General features: G+C 35.0%; 3 protein-coding genes across 3 annotated transcripts; 1 reads left to right on the top strand and 2 right to left on the bottom strand.

The window, feature by feature from the left end:
• Positions 1-2,040: 2,040 nt before the first annotated feature.
• Positions 2,041-5,684, bottom strand: LOC119828832 (EEF1A lysine methyltransferase 1). Its single transcript, XM_038351117.1, has 3 exons — positions 5,511-5,684; positions 5,283-5,433; positions 2,041-5,170 (listed from the first exon to the last, which is right to left on the bottom strand). The coding sequence occupies exons 1-3, from the start codon at positions 5,661-5,663 to the stop codon at positions 4,827-4,829; spliced, it is 648 nt and encodes a 215-aa protein (XP_038207045.1). The 5' UTR covers positions 5,664-5,684; the 3' UTR covers positions 2,041-4,826.
• A 55-nt stretch (positions 5,685-5,739) lies between these two features.
• Positions 5,740-7,194, top strand: LOC119828834 (N-alpha-acetyltransferase 80). Its single transcript, XM_038351118.1, has 2 exons — positions 5,740-5,858; positions 6,173-7,194. Exon 2 carries the CDS (start codon positions 6,179-6,181, stop codon positions 6,755-6,757), a length of 579 nt encoding a protein of 192 aa, XP_038207046.1. The 5' UTR covers positions 5,740-5,858; positions 6,173-6,178; the 3' UTR covers positions 6,758-7,194.
• Positions 7,195-7,217: 23 nt separating this feature from the next.
• Positions 7,218-19,332, bottom strand: LOC119828831 (protein RRP5 homolog). Its single transcript, XM_038351116.1, has 20 exons — positions 19,154-19,332; positions 18,942-19,082; positions 18,598-18,753; positions 18,041-18,188; positions 17,808-17,927; positions 17,113-17,276; positions 16,576-16,683; positions 15,753-15,890; positions 15,161-15,293; positions 14,511-14,699; positions 14,178-14,269; positions 13,545-13,700; positions 13,001-13,120; positions 12,056-12,133; positions 10,787-11,620; positions 9,869-10,081; positions 9,090-9,218; positions 8,348-8,603; positions 7,890-8,055; positions 7,218-7,401 (listed from the first exon to the last, which is right to left on the bottom strand). Exons 1-20 carry the CDS (start codon positions 19,226-19,228, stop codon positions 7,242-7,244), a joined length of 3,576 nt encoding a protein of 1,191 aa, XP_038207044.1. The 5' UTR covers positions 19,229-19,332; the 3' UTR covers positions 7,218-7,241.
• Positions 19,333-19,400: the final 68 nt, after the last annotated feature.

The following is a 19,400-nucleotide window of genomic DNA, read 5'->3' as shown; positions in this document are numbered from 1 at the left end:
ACGTGTGTTAAGGGGAAGCGACATGTGTTAAGGGGAAGTGACATGTGTTAAGGGGAAGTGAAATGTGTTAAGGGGAGGTTTGCGCAATGTTAATGGAAGTGCTTTGATGGGGATTAGTGTGATGTGTTAAAGGGAACGTTTTTTTAGAGAGGACAAGTGTTATGTTGGGGGGGAGTTTGTACTATGTTAACGGATGCAAGATAAGTAAGTGATGAGAATTATCGCAAAATATGTTAAGGGCAATATAAGAGATATTTATACAATATGTCTGAAGACAGGTATTTGGTTAGTAAAGGAAATATTGTGCAAAGTAAATGGAAACATTTATAAGTGTTTTTTAATCATATGATGGGGTACATACAAAAGCAGGCAGAATGATAATTTGGAATGTAGTTTTATACCTAAAACGATATTTCAAAATCCAATGCAACAGAGACAATATTTCTTCTCAAAACTTAACCAATTTGTTAAGATTTTCCATAACTCAATTGTAACTTTGCAAAAACATAAAACTCCAAGAAATGTATACGAATCCCTAAGCGCCTATAACGTCCCCTATAAATATCCATGTCCCCTAGGATCCCCCTTATTGAGTCTCAGCTCCCCAAACCCCCCGGCCCCTCCCCGCGGGCAGCAGTGTTGACGCGCAAGATCGGGTGCCTTTATTGTTATAACTTTGTCCCATTATTGACGCTCTTTACGCGAATCTGTCGTGGGTGCTGGAACAACTTTTAGGGCACTTACTCCTGTTTAGAATTCAATGAAGGTACTTCAAAATTTTTAGTCCTATCTTTGAATTAATTAATGTCCCAAGTGAATGTACTTAGGTGTCATTTCTCGTACGATAATCACTATAAAAAAATTGCATTAAATCTTAGTAACTACACACTTATACTTAACTTGAATTATTGCAACGACAGGTCTAATGACTTGGGAATTTATAAAGAATTAAAAAAATTAACCCGCGTGTTTATTTTCGAATCTCGCCTCATGATCGAATTTCTTTGTATATTAAATTTCATTTATATTTAAAGGTGCCCAATACCTATCTAGAGTAATATAAAATCTAGCCACACCCATGTATGATAAAGTAAAAAGCGTACAATAATGTGGATGAACTTTGGATGTCCTTAACTTGATTTGACTTGAGCATTCCCTGTTTTTACTATTCCATTTTAGCGAAATATACTTTTTAGAACGCTGGATAAGCTGTTTGTTCGTTCATTCATTTACAAGTAATCGATCTGATTTGATACTATTGAATACATTTAATTCAGTTTAATGTTTTACTTGGCTTGCATCTTTATTTAAAACAGTTGTTGTATAAGCTGCAATTGCTTAAATTAGATGTTCTGTGGTAAAAGCACAGATTGGAAAAAATTATTTTTATAGTTTAGAGAATGAATAATGAACGAATAAACTGTATTTTTTAAAAATGCAGCCGATGTCGAGCTTCTGTCGCGTTTTAAGCTAGATTATTTATTTATATTTCTTAGACATACTCTTGTGTTCTGTATATTTGTGGAATTGTTAAGTCTTCCGTTAAGTCTTTTTTTATCAATTTGGGACAATCCATTGGAATGTTGAGTGCGAAGCACGCGTGTTATATCTCTCTGAGCTTGCAGAGAGATAGGTTTTAGGAATCTAGACTGCTTTTGAAGACATAAGCTATGTATATCTTTATGGAAATCTGTGTTTTTCTTTTCGTTAACGAAAACAACCGTCTGTTCTCTGTGCTGTATGTTCATTTAAAAAATAATAACAAAACCATCAAGAATTATTGACAAAAGATTAGATATTAAAAATTTACTCAACAAACAAATCCTACTAGGGTCTAGATTTCCAAAGCCTAATTGTTATAAATTGTAAAGCACCCAAGATAAAGTCTATTTTTGCACGTGACGAGCTCAGAAATTATAAATCCGTAGTTAGGTGTTAAAATTGTAGCGTCCATTGAGATAGATGCAACTCTGGACTCGACTTTGACATGGATCAAATATAAATGTGGTTGAATAACTGGCTCTTAAGAATCTTTTTTCATTTCGTTTTCTCTTATGCACACTCAGTCTTTTTTATGTTTAACTCATAAATAGTATTTTATTTATATCTCTATCTTTATATCTATATCTATGTCTTTCCTTACTTTTTGGTCTAATAATAAAACTTAATAACATCTATTAATTACTTTTATGTCGATCAGCCAAGTTGCATCTATCTTAATTATAGTGTTAAAGTTAAAAAAAGAACCAGAAAATTTAAACCTAGAAGATTAAATTGTGACTAACAAAATGTATAAAAAATTAACTCTACATTTCTCTGTTCTCCATATTATTTTTTCTTGAATTGTTTTATATATACTGATAAATATTTAGTAAAATTACTTTAACTGCCTAGCAAACGAAAGCCTACACATCTCTATTTACCAAATGGTAAATTGTTTTTGCTTATATTCAGCACAATACGATATAGGCGCCTAATTTTCCACACGCTTGCTAAATTCTTAGTATTGTATGAAACCTCTTTTTTATTGAAAACTACAATTAAAAGAGTACTATCAAATTTCTGTTAGTATGTTTTTTTTATCTATGTATTTATATATTTGTTTGTCGAAAGTTGACTGTAAAAAGTTAAATACTTTCTTTCGCTTCATACAGTTCACTCTCGTGTAACAAATATATTATGTATGGATAATTAAATAAATGTTTAGAGCTTTAGTTTGTAGGCTTTCAATAAAAACCAGCAACATATGCAACATTTTATTGGGCCGTATGATGATAAAGTTTCTAAGAGGTTGCTTAAGTTATGCATATATGAAAGCTCTTATACCCCAAATGAGTGGTCAAACTATTAGTGTCAAGGTTGTGATTTTCTTTAGTTGTAACACTGGCACTGTATTTAGGCAACCAATAGTTCAATATGACAATACCATACGAAATAGATGGCTCTATCTGTATAGATATGTATTTCAAAACCATATAGTATTACAAGTTTAAGTCGAATATTTATTTTATATATCTAAGGCACAACTATTGTGGAAATAAATATATCTATATCAATATATACACATATAATATACTTAATTTCAAAATAGTTTTATACATGGACTGGTCTTTGCTATTCTAATGATGAAATCAAATTCTGTTTTAAAGTGTTGACTGTCCTTAGTACTTAAACCCTTAAAAACTTTGAAATTCTAACTTGTTTCAATGATCTTATAATATTCGGCAATTGTTAATAATGTTGCCATATAACGATACTATGTTAGGTACAAATGCAGCGTACCTGTTATATTTGTTTTTTGTTTACGAGTTTTTTTTTGTTTATATGTACGTTAGATCAATTTAGTGTTGCCTTCAATGAAATATAAAATTTAAAAGATAGGAACAAAAAACATGCATGAAACAAATGGCTTAATTTCAATGGCCTTGTAGTTAGGTAAATAAATAACCGAATTTAATAAAAAATAAGAGTGAAAAGCATGAGATAGTCTATGAACCATATAGTCGTGATATATGAATTAGATTATATTCAAATCTCGTTTGATCAATATGATAATATATTTATTGATCTTATTAATTTTAAATATTTAGTACAAAATGCACTGAGCACATGCCTAACTGTTATAATATTTTATCAATTGATTTTTTTTTTAGGAATTCATCCTCTGCTTTCATGTGCATAGATGAACACAAGAGGATACTAATAAAACACTCATTGATTTATCATTTTAATCACCCGATTCTTAAAATGCTATTCAAATAATTTTGTTTAACATCAAGTTAACAATTTATATAACATTTGATGTTGAACAAGTCTCGATTTCAAAACCTAGGTATTCGTCACCAAAACGCAATATAGTTTTTAAGTGAAATTCATAATAATATCTACCATTCTATAATTTATTACAATTCATTTTTAATTGTAGAATATGTTAAGGTAATCGACAATTTAAATGCACTGAATGATTGTATGTATTTTTATTTATAAGCAAATTTATAATATGCGTCTAGTTAATTTTTGTTTATTATTTTGTCGTCCATTGTCGGATATTTTAACATAATTTTTTTTAGTTTATTTAGCATAATATTTTAATTACAATTCTCTTAGAGATTAAGGATTATCGCTGGTTAATACGAAATATGTATCCTCATAGGGAAATGAAAACCATTTAAACTATTTTCATATTTAAAAAGTATTTTAAGACTCAATGTTCATCTCAAATAAAATATATTGACATATGAATCTTCGAAAAATTTATAAGTAGTTGTAGATCATATTAACTATATAAACAAGTCTATTTGTGTATTTAAAATTAAAACTTTGCCTTCATAATTGAACTAGAGGAGAATATATTATATGAAGTAACTATTTATTCAAGATAAAGGTGCTGGTAGATGTGTTAGCCGGCTGTAATGGTTTTGTTAAGAACAATAAAATGGAATGTTTTACACAATTGCTTTTATTTTCTACCTTATCACTTATACAATAAGGATGTGGGGCATGTTTACAATATTGTTTTAACTTTATAAATGTGTCGTGTGAAGTAATGAGAGCCTGGGATTAATCAGGACCAGGTTTATAATTATGCAGCCAGTGTGGGTTTAAAACATACAATAATGAAATAGATATAAAAGTCATGTATGTGACATCCAGGGTGATTTACTAGATGTTGCTTACTCAAATATCTTGATAGAATAATATCATGGTGTTTTTTACAAACAAATCTTATAATTATCAGTTTTATGACTTATCAGTCAATAAAAACATCACCCTAATTTTATTAGGCTTAAATTGCTTAATATACATATTATATACACAGAAATTAATCATCTTAAAATATCATCCAAATTAAAATTGGCATAACATGAAAATTCATTTGCTAGATTGTTCCTATGCTCCGGACGGAACTGACAAAGTTTAAGATTCAACAACTTTTCCACATTCTCTTGCATGATAGCTCCTGTGCATACCACAATTTTCTCCTTGGCTAATAGTTTTATTGTTTGTGAAGTCTTTGCTATACATTCTTCAGATAAAAATGGAGGGTCGGCTATTACAAGGTCATAGGAGTGCTCCAAGTCAGGTGGCAACTTGTCTGGTGAGTTGTAATCGTAAAATATGTAGTCTGGAGCATGCACTTCAAATCTTCTGTCATACTCCAATAATGATACTGAAAACATGAAATTTCAAGATGAGTCAGGTGTCTTAGAATTACACCAGTAGATTATCATATCAATATTTTGTAGGAACTGAAGGCTGAATAATTAGCAAATTTTACATACTTGTGATTGTGTTCCCGATATGACGTTTTGCTGGAACAAACAGAGTGGGACATGATATAAGGGCTACTTTTCCGCCTTCTGGGACCGACTTCTCTATTACTTTAACGAGAGCTTGAATTGTTGATTCATTGTACCAAAACTGGCTCAATTGCTGCAATAAAACAAGATATAAAGTAAAACTCAGTATTGCAATATGGACTTAATTAGTCTACAAAAGTTTCAAGTTACCCAATTCTCTTCAAAAATAATATTTTCATTCAGCTTTTTGTCAGCTTCCAATTTGTTTAAAATTTCTTGTCGTTTATCTTGTTCCGCATAGAACTCTTGTAAAGCAGCGAACGTTTCCGCCGATAGCGTTGGAATGTCGTCGTCTTCTTCCATAATGGTTAACAATAACAGTAAAAATATATTTTAAATTTTAGTTCTCACTTTACCTTGACAGCTATAATTAGGTTAGGTTAGTTGGTAAAATTACAAGCATGCGATGTGTGTGTACAATCTATGTCCGAATAGAAAATAATCGAAAAATGCTTAATACTTAGCTAATCCAACTGAGATTAGAAAGAATAATTAAAGGTAAGTTACTTTTTTAATAATATAATAATTATAGCTTTAATAAATTATAATCAAATTTAAAGTAAACATTAGACTAGAAATAATTTTTTTCACAATTTTGACACTTGTGTATGACAGATGACAATGACTTAACAATAAATACAGATCAATAACATGTTTTCATCAAATTACAATGTTTTTAATATATTAGGTACATAATACATTACGATTAACTACATATAAAAAGTCTTTTATATAAATCAACTGATCATGTATAAGTATGTTTGAAGTCATTTTTAGCATGTGTATGCTCTTTAAACTCATTTTAATTTCAGGGAAAAATGGATTACGATAATTTAAAAATAATAGCTCTTCATAAACACCCTGAATTTTTAGAGGCATGTTGTGAAATGATAAACGATGAATGGCCAAGAAGCAGAACTGCTAGAATGATGTCTTTAACCGCATCTTGCGATGAACTGCCGACTAGTTTGATATTAATTGATGATCAATTTCATTTATTGGGTCACGCCAAGTTGACTAGTTTGCCGAGTGTTCCTGACAGTTGTTTTATAGAAACTGTTGTAATAAAAAAAGATATGCGGGGAAAGAGACTTGGTTCCTTTCTAATGAGGCAAGTTGAGCAGTATTGTAAAAGCGTGCTGAACTTAAAAATGCTACATTTATCTACGAAAGGTCAAGAAGATTTTTACGCTAAATTAGGATATACAGTATGTGCTCCAGTCTCAATTTACGGCACTGTCGTACGTACAAAGGTGGAATCGTCTAAAAGGGCTGAAAAACAAAAATCACCTAAAAGCGATAACGCAGCTCCCCCACCGCCACCGATGCCTATACCCCAGAATGTATCTGAAACTGCGATAAAATCCAGTAAAACGTATATGTTCAAGCATTTATAAGCTCTAATTTAAAAGAAATGCATTTATAATAGCGATATAAGTCTCGACGTTCTTTTTAACGTTTACAGCAACCATGTTTATTTATTATAATTCCGTATTACCGCTCGCGTTGTGAAAGGAGAGTAAGGCTACCAGGGTTATACCTGCAGTTTCCGTACCCTTGGCATTTCCGAACAAAAGTTGCACTGTCCTTTCTCAGGCCTTAAACTATATCTGTAACAAATTATATTCTAATCGGAACAGCGATTTAGGTTTAAAGAAGAGACAAACAGTGTTACTTTCGCATTTATAATATTAGTAGGGATGTAAGGCTAGATGAAAACCAATGTTTTGCCTCATTATGCTTATTCTTATTTCAAATACGCTTATATAAATAATATTCACTTTTGTAATAACTTTACTGATTTGATGATTGTTAAAATTATATTTTGTCATAATCTAAAATAAATAAAACAAAATATTGATGTGCAAATTGTTTTATTTTCTAAAATTTCGCCTTTTCCACATACTCTGCGGCTCTCTGTCGTATCTGCTCCACTTGATCTTTATTTCCATACTTTTCTTCAACTTCGATCCATTTCTTGAACAGAACTTTCATTTTCCGCGCTGGCAGCTTGTGCGATGTCAATCGTTCTAAAACTTGTCTGTGAAATGAAAATATTCATGTTATCTACGAGTATTATAGCTGCAACAAGATATAATAACCAGTTTGTTTTTTTGTATTTTTCTTTAATACCAGTGAAAAAATACATTTAATCTGACGCGGGGTGCCCAAAAGGGAAGGGAAGCTAGACCGGCACCGTAAAGCCTTAAGTAACGAAGCGGTTTATCTTGTCATAACGAAATATTCGTGGCCATCTCAATCGGAATTAACTCATAAAATAATTCTATTGTCCCCGATCCCTGTTAAGTGTACAAAGCTTAAAAAGCTTAAAGCTATAGAGCTATAGTGGCATATATACAACTTTCCAACATTATTTAATTGGGGCCTTACAGGCCGGCCAGTCGTGTAAGGTGGTTGAGGTTCACCTTCCTACCTAAACAAACGAACGAACGAAAGACCGAACGAATGAACGACCTACTGAACGAACGAATGAACGAACGACAGAATGAATGAAATACCGCCACTCACCGCACATGCTCCACGTCGCCGGTCTTGAGCAGCGCGTCGACGTACACGGCGGCGACGTCGACGCGCGCCGGGTACGCGCCCAGCACCTGCTCGAACAGCGCCTCGCTGCGCTCGCGGCTGCCCAGCGAGCGCTCCAGCTGCGCGAACCGCACCAGCAATTGCACATCTGGAATCCATATGTGACACGAATCACTGCGTAGTATAAAAGAAAGTCACCTTCTCTAGCTGTTAGGGACAATCTAAATTTGTACAGAAAAATATATTCCTTCCTATGAATGACGTTATTTAGCGCTCATGATATTTTAAAGCAAGGTGATTTTTAATCTTAAAAAGGACGAATGAAAACTTCAATATTGTGAATAAACTCCTAAATATGGACTCTGTGATTTTCGATCTAGTTTTGAAAAAACCAAAAATATCCATTCAACCACATGCTATTCCCATGATCCCCAACTCACGTTGCTTCTTCTCCAGCGCCGCCACACCCTTCTGCATCACGTAGCGCGCCTTATCCACCAGCCCCGCCTTGTAGCACGCCGCCCCGCAGTCCCCGTACACCCCCTGGAGCTGGCGGTACTTGCGCAGCATCAGCTCGACCAGCTGCACCAGCTCCTGCGGCTTGCTGGTGTCCACCAGGATGTCTAGCAGCGCGCTGTGCACTTTGTACCGGTCGTTCGTTTGCAGCGCCTCGTCGAGCGTCTGTTGTTGGCTTTCCTGAAATTGTCTTACCTTTAATTTGCAATTCTAAATTTATGATTGTACATGTGTAATGTATGAGTCTAGTTTACCTTGATATATAAATTAATTATGATTAGGAATATTAGTGAAGTTCTTGGAATTTTTCTCGAAAAACTAATTTTTAATCAAATATCCTATAATTATAAAGAAAATGATGGTTTTCCTTTTTTTCCTTAGGAAACCGGACACTATTCCTTAGTGTCGTAAAAGTTTATGAATAATTTGAACCGATTTTGTACGACATCTTGGACACAAAGAACCGTGAGGTCCTGGTTTCGCGTTCTCGGTGTTGACTCACCAAAAAAAGTTTCAGTCTGGCGACAGCCCGTAAAGAAAAATCGACCAGTGAAACAGATGAATATCATCCGCCACATACTGGGGCACACGGGACTTCACTTTTAATAAATAATTTTAAAATACATAATGTCTACCCACATATATCCAAATGTCTAACTACCCTACCTTAGTGCCAAAACGGTGCTCCAAGTTGAGCAGAGCGAGGTGCACGTTGAGCCGCTCCTGCTCCTCTCGGAAGTTGATCGTGGCCAGCGCTTTCCGCGCGACGCCGCGCGCTCGCTCTATCTCCGTCGCCTGCGGGCACGCGCGTGCGTGTGAGAGGGATGCAAGATGGAAACGCGAGTACACCAAACATTTTATATTCACAAGATGTGAATCATATGTAAGAGTAGATCGTTATATGTATTTGTTGTGTTTTATTTTTTTCGTAAAATACACGTTAATTTAACTTCAGAATAGAAACAAGCCCTAACGGCCCTGATATGGTTGATGAAAGCTAAGACAATCGTGACGTATGCTGATATAAATAAGTATAATTATTATAGTTGTTTAAAATGTTTAAAAATACATGATTGGTATGAAAATATATCTACCAATTGGATATCATTTTTTTTAGGAAAAATTAATTTAGAAAACACAATTGAAGAGACTTCCTAAAATCACTTGAGACAATATCCGTCAGGTTTATCAACACCTCCAACTTTATATATCTTAAACTTTGTGTATCCATTTAAAAGTTCAAATGGATCGTTATTTATTATCGATCGTGATTTGTTTGGTCTAAAAACCCAAGACGCACAGTTTCTTGTAAAATTAACGCTCGAAAGTCTCACCAACTACCATGTTTGTTTTTATATTATGTGGGATTTATACTTATTGGGTTTTTTATATCATGTGGGTTTATACTTTTGGGTTTTTTATATCAATGAAAATAGCCCACTCACTTGTAAATGGAAGGCCATATACGCAATCCACAACTGGCTACAGTCCGGGCTCGCCAGCAGCGCCCGTTGGAACTGCTCCACGGAGCGCGGCTGGCTCTCACTCTCTATCGCTCTCCTCTCCATCTCCCTCACTCTCTCCTCCTCTTCTCTCGCCTTCGCCGCTTTCTCCGCGGCCGAGAGTTTCTTGCGTTTCTTCTTGGGCTTCTCTTGTTCCTGAGATGCGATTGGGGTTACACTTTAATTTTTTTTTTTTTTAATGAAAATCTGTTACTTAGTATAAACGGATTCCTCTCACATTCCCACTCTATTTGCTTTTAAGGGAATACAAATGTTTGGCGCATCATTTCTATTTGAATATTGAAAGCTAGCAAACAAAATAAATTATCAGAATCTTAACTACTAGCCCTATATGAGAAAATACATTTTAAAGAATAGGGAAAATTCAAAAGGCGGGATTGTCAATCATCTCATTAGATGGTGCGGGGTCTACCTCAAAACAGATAAAACCGTAAGAGTAGAGAGAAGATATTAGATTGCTGATACGGGATTGCGGGTGGTAGAGAGGCTAGACATTGCAAAAGGTTCGGCGAAATATACATAAACGCCAAGAAACTATGTAGCAATTTGGCGAAAATTTATAAAAAATAATTATATGTAATAAATACTTATAAAAAAATGAGGGTTGGATTCCCGCCTCATGATCATACTTTTACTTTTCTATAAATAATTCTCTTTTATAAAGCATTTAAATGTTATAAAGCTAAAAATGAAATACTAGTCATGTACCCGGATTTCGCCCGCGAAGGATAAGAAAATTGGTAAAGATGGAGTATTTCCATCCTTCCTGCTCACATATATCCTACACTTGGTAAAGATCTTCTGCATTTTCTTTATAATATTGTTTCAACAATGTCTCACCTCTTCTTCGCTACTACTGGATTCGTCCTGCTGGGTTTTGTCAGCCGCCGGAGCATCTGCAGACCAGAAGTCCTTAGCGCTCGGCGCTTCAAGCACGGGCTCTAACTTATCCACCACTTTTATATCCTTTATTTTATCTATCTTTTCTTGATTGCTTGCTTTAACGTCTTCAACTTTAACTTCTTTAACTTTAACTTCTTTAACTTTAACTTCTTTAGCTTTCACTTTATCACTAACTGCTTTTTCGTTAACCACTTTATTTGAGACACTTCCGAATTCTTTTAATTTCTCTTGCGCAATTTTCACTGTGTCTAGAAATTTTTGTATATTCTCTTGATGTACTAGCCGTTCTATATGTAGCTCAGTGTGATATTTCTTGTTTGTTGGATTCAAGCCTTTATTTTCTATGTCTTGTATTTTACTTTCTGCTGTTGTTAATTTTTTCATTTTTATATTCATAACGCGAAGTAATTCGCGAACCCTTTGCGTGAAATCTTTTTCTGTTCTACAATTAGATAAGTCTAGTAGTTTTAAGTCACCCGGTGACAACGTTTGATGTTTCGCTTCTTGGATATCCGTTTCTATAGCGTCACTCTCCTCTGCCTTTTCTTGTTCTTCTTTCTTTTTCTTCTTATCATTCTTTTTATCCTTCTTCTTTTCTGTTATAGCATCATCTTGTACTTCGTTATCTACGTCCATATTATTAGCGTCACAATTTTCTTTATTCTTCTTTCGTTTCTTAGGCGCTACTTCATCTGTCACATTGATTTGGTCTTCTTTTAGATTTTCTTGGATTGTAGAATCGTTATGTTGACGTTTCGGTCTTCTCATAGTCTGAAATTTTATAAATGTATAAATTATACAGATACTAGCCGCTCATCCCGGCTTCGTACGAGTTGATCTAGCGTAAAAAAAAAATAACATATAGCCTAAAATATTCACACATAACGTGGCTTTCTATTTATATACGATTTTTTTAATCAGTTTAATATATACAGAGATTACCCTCTACAACATCCCAAATTGCCAAACTAAAAACTTTTACTTGTTCATAAAATAACTAGCTCTGCCGCGCAGTTTTTTCCACGTAGTATCTGATTTTATATAGCCTAAAATCTTCCTCAATAAATGGGCTATCTAACACAAAAAGACTTTTTTAAACCAGACCAGTAGTTCCGGAGATTAGCACGTTCAATCAAACAAACAAACTCTTCAGCTTTATAATATTAGTTTAGATATTATTATCGATAGCAAAAATAAAACGCTCACCCCATCGAATGGCTCAGTGATCAGGCTCCCGACCAGTTTCTTTTCCTCCGTACTCACATTTATAAGGACGCATTTAACCTGAAAACAATAAGAAATAATTATTATGCTACTAGAGCTGGGCCCCGCGGTTTCAGCCGCGTAAGTCTGTATCCCGTAGGAATATCGGGATAAAAAGTTGCCTATGTGTTATTCCAGCTGTCCAGCTGTCCATCTACGTACCAAATTACATATACACATACTCAAAAACTTTCGCATTTATAATATTTGTAGGATGTAGGATAGGATAGTTGGAAGTTGGAAGTATGGACAAAAACACATATTATACCAACTCAAGGATCCACTACATGTGGCCCATTAATAATTGCAGAGTTAGTGCCTCTGTGAATGCGCTGCCTGCTTTTAAGGGGAAAGGGATAAGAAAAGGATTGACGACTGGGAAGAAAGAATGGACTGGACAAGGTGAGGAAAAGGAAACGGTACTCTGGCTCCCCCACTCAACGAACGAAAAACAACAGAATGCTACTATTTCACGCCGGGTGTGGTGCCACCCCGGTGCGAGCTGGCTCAATTCGTACCTAAGCGTGCTCGACTTCCACATTAAAATTGAAACTGAAATTGCTGAATATTCCAATTTCCAAGATACGTTTCCTTTTTCTATGTCATTACCAACTGGCAATGGAACCGGTTGGTTGCCGGAACAGGACAGACTGTATCGATCAGGCTCAATTCACTTACAATTAGGCCCAATTAACTAACAATTTGGGCCAATTCATTCACAATTTCTCCCAATTTAATTACAATTTGGCCCAATTAACTAACAATTTGGGCCAATTCACTTACAATTTGGCCCAATTAACTTACAATTTGGCCCAATTCACTAACAATTTAGCCCAATTAACTAACAATTTGGGCCAATTCACTCACAATTTCTCCCAATTAACTTACAATCTGTCCCAAATGGAAGGCATGCGTGAGGCTGTCGAGCGGCTCGCGGCTCACGAACTTGCGCGGCACGAACGCCTTCACGCTGCCGAAGAAGGACACCAGCAGGTGCTCGCGGATTTGCTGCGGAATTTTAAAAAGTAAGAGAGAAAGAATGTTTATTTAACACGACAAACTAATCAATAACAATATGTACAAACTAATAATGAAAGGTGGACTTGTAGTACTTGTAAGGATAAACATACATGCACACATACAAACTAGAAGATATGTAAAACCCATTTTGTTATTTATAATAAATTTAATATATTTATATTCAATAATAATAATAATATAATTTCATAACTGGAGTCCTCTGGTTCCTCTCTCAGGGAGGTCGGTCACCATATTCATAGAAACTAATTACATACAGAAACACAAATAATAACAAAAAATAAAAAAATAAATTATGAAAAAATCAATAAACAGACTCAGTATATCTGAGGAACTACATCTCAGTACTTTTAAGTTTCAATTTCTAAAATGTAACACATGTTTGTATGCTCACCGAGACAACACCGGTATACGCCTTGCCCGGGACGGCGTCCTCGTATCTCTCCAGGATCTCCAGCTCCGGGGACAGCAGGGTCGGCTTGAGAGTCAGCACCACGTTGTTGTGGCTTTCGTCTATGCTGAGCACGCGAGCTTTTACTTCTTGGCCCACCTGGAAATAAAAAAAAATTAACTTTATAGAAATTATATTAAGTAATTCATTTTTATATAATTTAAAAATAAGGAAATGTTCGTTATTAGCAATTAAGCTAACAGCTATATTTGGCTAATGTCCGAAACAGCATTGGTGTCAGTAAGAACCTCGAACTTAAAATCACTGAGTTCAGGAACATAGAGGCCTGGCGAGCGTGTGGACTTTACGCGTCTACAAATAGATTGCCGACTTCTAACTGAAAAGAGAATAAGATAGGATGGACGAGAGGAATAAAAGGAAGGACTGGGAAGAGTAAGGAAGAGGATATGGGCATCCGGCTAGCCCCACTTACCGAACGAAAAACAGCAGTATGCTATTTCACGTCGGCCTTCTGTGGGGGTATGGTACTTCCCCGGTGCGAGCTTGCGAGCCGAAGCATACTCGACTACAACATATAACTAGTAATTTTGCTAGATCGTAGAATATTGCACTAACCTTGAATTTCTTTTTAGGCAATTTTGATGTGCTGGCCTTTTTCGGGTCCACGAATATACCAGCGTCCGTCATGTGAGCGTGCGGGATGAATGCTGGAAAAATACAATTTTTTTTTTCTTATTTGTATAGCAACCCATAGTATCTCAACGCAACTCATACAAAATTGAAGGCAAAAAAGAAATAAAAAATTCCGTGACATAGCAAAGGGCAAGGCATCACCTTAATTATTGTAGGCAGAAAAAAATCCACCATATTTCATCCACTTTGGCTTAGGCCTAGAGAGAAAAAGCGGTGGGTGGGTGGAAAATCACCCTCTCGACATTTAAAACTCACCATTAACCCTGCCCACGTTGGCCCTCAAGAACGTATCGTTGACAGTCGTGATGGTGGCCGTCACCAGCTCGGCCACAGCGAGCTGATGCAGCGTGAAGTACCTCTCGCGGAGCAGTTCCACCTGATCCGTGATATAGTACACGCCATCCAGCAGGTGGTAGCCGAGGATGCGCACTTTGTGGGTGCTGCCTGGAAAACGTCGGTTGGATGTGATGGTGGAAAATTTTAGACATATTTTTTTTATGAAGATAATGATTAGAAGATCCGGCCTTTTTTATATCATCGTTAATGTTAGCTGGTGGGTCGCTTTACATGCTTTGACGCCGCTACAAATGGATTGCCATCTTTAAATTGGAAAAGGATTAAGAAAGGATTGACGAGAGCAATAAAGGAAAGGAGGAGTAAATAAAAGAATATGTAACTGGGTGGATGGTGAATGTCTTTCTCTTTTGAAAATAAAAATGAAATAAGTTAGTAGCAGTTAAGTATGAAATAAGAAAAACCCTTATTTTAATGTTTAATGTACTTTAAAATATTTTTTTTATAATGTAATAATGTGCAGATAATTCTTCTGGTCCGAAAAATTTTAACTTACAAACAACTCTAAAGATCGAAGATCCTATTAAGTCCGCAGATGGATCTCAACTCACCAATAGGATAGGACTTGAGGAGCACCTCCTCATCAGTTAGATCGTCCAGGTTCTGTATACGGCGGATGCTGAGTACACCGCTTTGGTTTGGACTGAGTTTGAAGTACACCGCTCGGCCGAGGATCTTCAGCACCTGGTGAGAACTTGGGTTTTAGTTTGAAAATATTTTGCAGTTACTCGTTTCTTTATAGAGTTAATAATATAAAAGGTTAATTGTTAAATTTTAAAAAGTAAAAAAGAAAGAGGAGACTGAAGTCAATTTACTAGAAAGGGAGAAGGGATTTTTTGTAGGGTAATAAAAAAGCTTATAAAAGTCTTCTTGCTACTCAGAAGCTAGGTTTATTTTTTTTTATCATTTGGTATCTAATATATGGTATATCTAATATATAAAATTCTTGTATCACTATATTCATTCCCATACTCCTCCGTAACAGCTAGACCGATTATACCCGATATCCGATATCGGATAGGTCTGAGAATCAGACATCTATTTCTCATACCCCTAAATGACAGAGGTAAGGCAGAACAGCGTCTGCCAGACTAGCTATTATAATGTATAACTTTCTATCCAGAATCTGGATTATATACTCACTTGAGCTTCTTCAATAATATCTCCCTCATTATAGATCTGCTCAGTTTCCATATCCAAGCACGCCGGGTCAAATATATCTCGCATTGTTAAAAACGGGATGTTGCTTGCTGATAACGTGTATATAAGACGTGCCCTTATCTGCAACATTTAAAATCACAAGTTTTTCAATTGTTTTCTAGGATGTTTTCTTTTTTTGTCATAGCGGGTAACTGAGCAGGAGTTCCCACATTTAGAAAGATTCAAATTTCAATGATTTTCCACTATCTTTCTACTTTCATACATACAACATATGTCTGTATTGTAAATATATACAAATCTGCTTATTGCTCACCGCTCTAATCTACTATATAAAAATAAGTCGGGTTTTCCTTCCTGACGCTATAACTCCAGAACGCACGAACCGATTTCCACGGTTTTGCATTCGTTGGAAAGGTCTTGGGCGTCGTGAGGTTTATAGCAAAGAAAATTCCGGAAAAATTTCAACAGAAAAGCGGGAAAAACGAAGCCATCTGGTGGCGAAACGGAGTTCGCCGAGTTTGCTAGTCCTACTTATATTATAAATGCGAAAGTTTGTAATGTGTGTGTGTGTTTGTTGCTCTTTCACGCAAATACTACTGAACCGATTGCAATGAAATTTGGTACGTAGACAGCTAAGCAAGTGGAATAGCATATAGGCAACTTTTTATCCCAATATTCCTATGAGATATGGACATACGCGAGTGAAACCGCGTGGCGCAGCTAGTACAACATAATTTTAAATCATGCAATTAATTATTAAGATAAATGGCAATATAAATAATCAACATCGAATTACTGAACACACCTTCTGACCGAGCATGGGCTTTTTCCCTTTAGTTGTGTTAATGTGATGCCTCTGTATGTACGCAGTCCTGTCTCCGAAAATGCGACCTTCAATGCCATTGTCCAGGGGCTGCAATTGCAATTTGATCAAAATATAAATATATCAAAAGCTAAAACGTATATCTTAAATTATAATTAAACCACAAAATACCTGTATGAGTAAAAAGATTATGAGAATAAGTATATTTCAACACTTTTAAAAGAATGGCTCACATGGCTGGGCCCTTAAAAATTCAACGTGTTATTCAAAGTATGCAATTTGCAACTGTAAAGTAAAGATTTCGCTTCTAATTCCATTACTTAAAAAAAGGTTCTCAATTTGTCTGGATTTCTTACCTATATTAAAACTTTCGAATGTGTGAACAGATTTTGATTATATTTTGCTGTTGAAGTTGGTGCCTTCTGTTTGGTCCCATTTAAATTTATTCTACATCTGACAATTTAAAGGTAGTGTAACTTTTTTTTTTTTAATAATAATTACGCACCAATTTAAACATACCTTATCAACAACAAACTCAAGGCAAGTGCCCGGGGGTATGGTGGTAGAGGTTGTCTTTTGGAAAGCGTTCTGTAATGATGTAGTATCATTGGACAGGGTCAAAACCGTGTTAGCCGTTGATGGCTTTACAGATTTTACTGTGCACCAAATAATCGCACCTTCCGCTGAAAAAATAGTAATTACAGTAAAATAGATGCTTGTAAATTCTCCTTGGAGTTTCTACTAATTATAAACGCGAAAGTTTGCAAGGATGTGTGTTTGTTGCTCTTTCACGCAAAAACTACTGAACCGATTGCAATGAAATTTGGTACGTAGGAAGCTGGACAACTTGAATAACATATAGGCAACTTTTTATCCCGATATTTCTAATACGGATTAACGCGGGTGAAACCACGGGGCGCAGCTAATAAGTTTATAATGCAGTTCCATAGCTTATGAATACATTCTGCTTAGCTAATCTACCAGTTAAAATGGCGAGTAACATAAGGAAATGTCAGAAAGTTTTCAATATGCTCTCAGTTGCTCAGTTACTTTATTCAGTGTTAATGCTGGCACTTCAGTTGTTAAAAAAAAAGAAGAATCTTTTTAGTCTATAGTCGAAAATCAATATCTATGTATCCATGTGATTGTGTTTTAGGTATATCAATGGAGAGGCTACAAAAGTATGAAAATGATTAAAAGTAAATCATACTCACCAAGTTCCAAATCAGGGTTAACAGCTTTCTTGGGCAAAAATGCTGTTGTGTTCGGTATGCCTGTATCAACTATAAATCCATGGTCTTCAATAGAAGACACAGCCACCTGGAGCAGAGCACCTAACCAAAAATTATTTATTAATTATTAATAATTAAAATTAGTGATTTGTGAAACAAGCAATTGGATCCAGGTTGTTAAGTATGTACAAACATAGGATGTGATGACAGAGTACCTTTGTGAAGATCACTGTGCTTCCTGTCACTGTTCACATGTTGCGGCATCATAGTTAACATGATGCTTTTCTCCAGCACCTCCAACACCTTCACGGCCACATACTGTCCCCGTTTGAACATCTGCCCGAGCTCTGGCACTTTGTCTATCTATAATAATAGTAATAGTAAATTTATTTATCAAATTACAAGATTTTTATTAATTTAGACACTATGTACACTCTGAATGAAAACAAAGATTTACGTGGACATTCACGCAAATTTGGAGAGTGCGAAGTAAATGCAACCCCATGAGGCATTTTCTATCCAACAAAAAATAATAATGGCGCCCACATTAAATAGTTTTAAAAATAAATTGGATGCACTAAATGTTTTCTTCAAATCAAAAAATACACACACATCAGCATTTTAGCTTCTAGTCTGCTTTAATAAAATAATAACAATAAAAAAATAAAATTTTCAAAAAATTTCTCAATAGTAATGATAATAATGTTAAACATATATAAGCAAAGCCATGTTTGCACTAGTATGTAATAAGAATATTAAAGTTATACTATACCTTATCATCCACATACGCTTCCAATAATTTATTGTATGGTTCACTGATGTGGCATGCCATTACCGAACCTATGAGTCTGCTAGGAAGCGATATTATTATTTTTGTGTCTTTGATATCAAATACTCTGCCGAGTACAAGGAAGTCTGGCTTTATTACCTGTCGGGACAATTTATGTGATTAGCTGTTTAATCTTTAACAATTATAATTTAAAATTATTTCAAAACTAGGTTCAGTTAAGCATTCAAAATACATCAGAGATTCTGAACCTAAATTTATTATTAAGAATAAATAAAATGATTAATTGCAAATTAAATTATCGGTATTTTTCAAATAAAAATCGTTACCTTGTAACTTATCCATAATCCGCAAGTTTTGTACGATTTGTCTGATTCCTTAGCAAGGTCTTCCGACAAATATCCGTCATCTTCTTCCGCTTTCTTCTTTGGTTTCCTTTTCTTTTCCTTTTTCTCAATCGTTCCTAAAAACTTTAATAAGAATGGGATTACACATTTGAAAAGTTATAAAAAAAAAATTGAAAAAACTAAACAATAATTACATTAGCGTTTTGTTTGAAATGTGTTGTGGTTGGCTTTTTGCCACCTCGAGGGAAGTACTCATCAACGTCAGCCATTATAATTTAATTCTCACTGTATTTTAAAAACTATTTACACATCAGGTGCAATGGTTAAATCACAACGTTCAATTTTTGTTGACAATCAACGGCACGAAATTTTTGAGGTTATGTACCACAGACTATTTAGAATCTATATACCACAGGCTTTGGATATTCCCCCACTGACAAT

Source organism: Zerene cesonia, chromosome 8 (assembly GCF_012273895.1).
Source record: "Zerene cesonia ecotype Mississippi chromosome 8, Zerene_cesonia_1.1, whole genome shotgun sequence".
In the NCBI taxonomy this organism is placed as follows: Eukaryota; Metazoa; Arthropoda; class Insecta; order Lepidoptera; family Pieridae; genus Zerene; species Zerene cesonia.
Note: the sequence above shows the minus strand (reverse complement) of the source record. Positions and strands in the feature narration are given on the sequence as shown.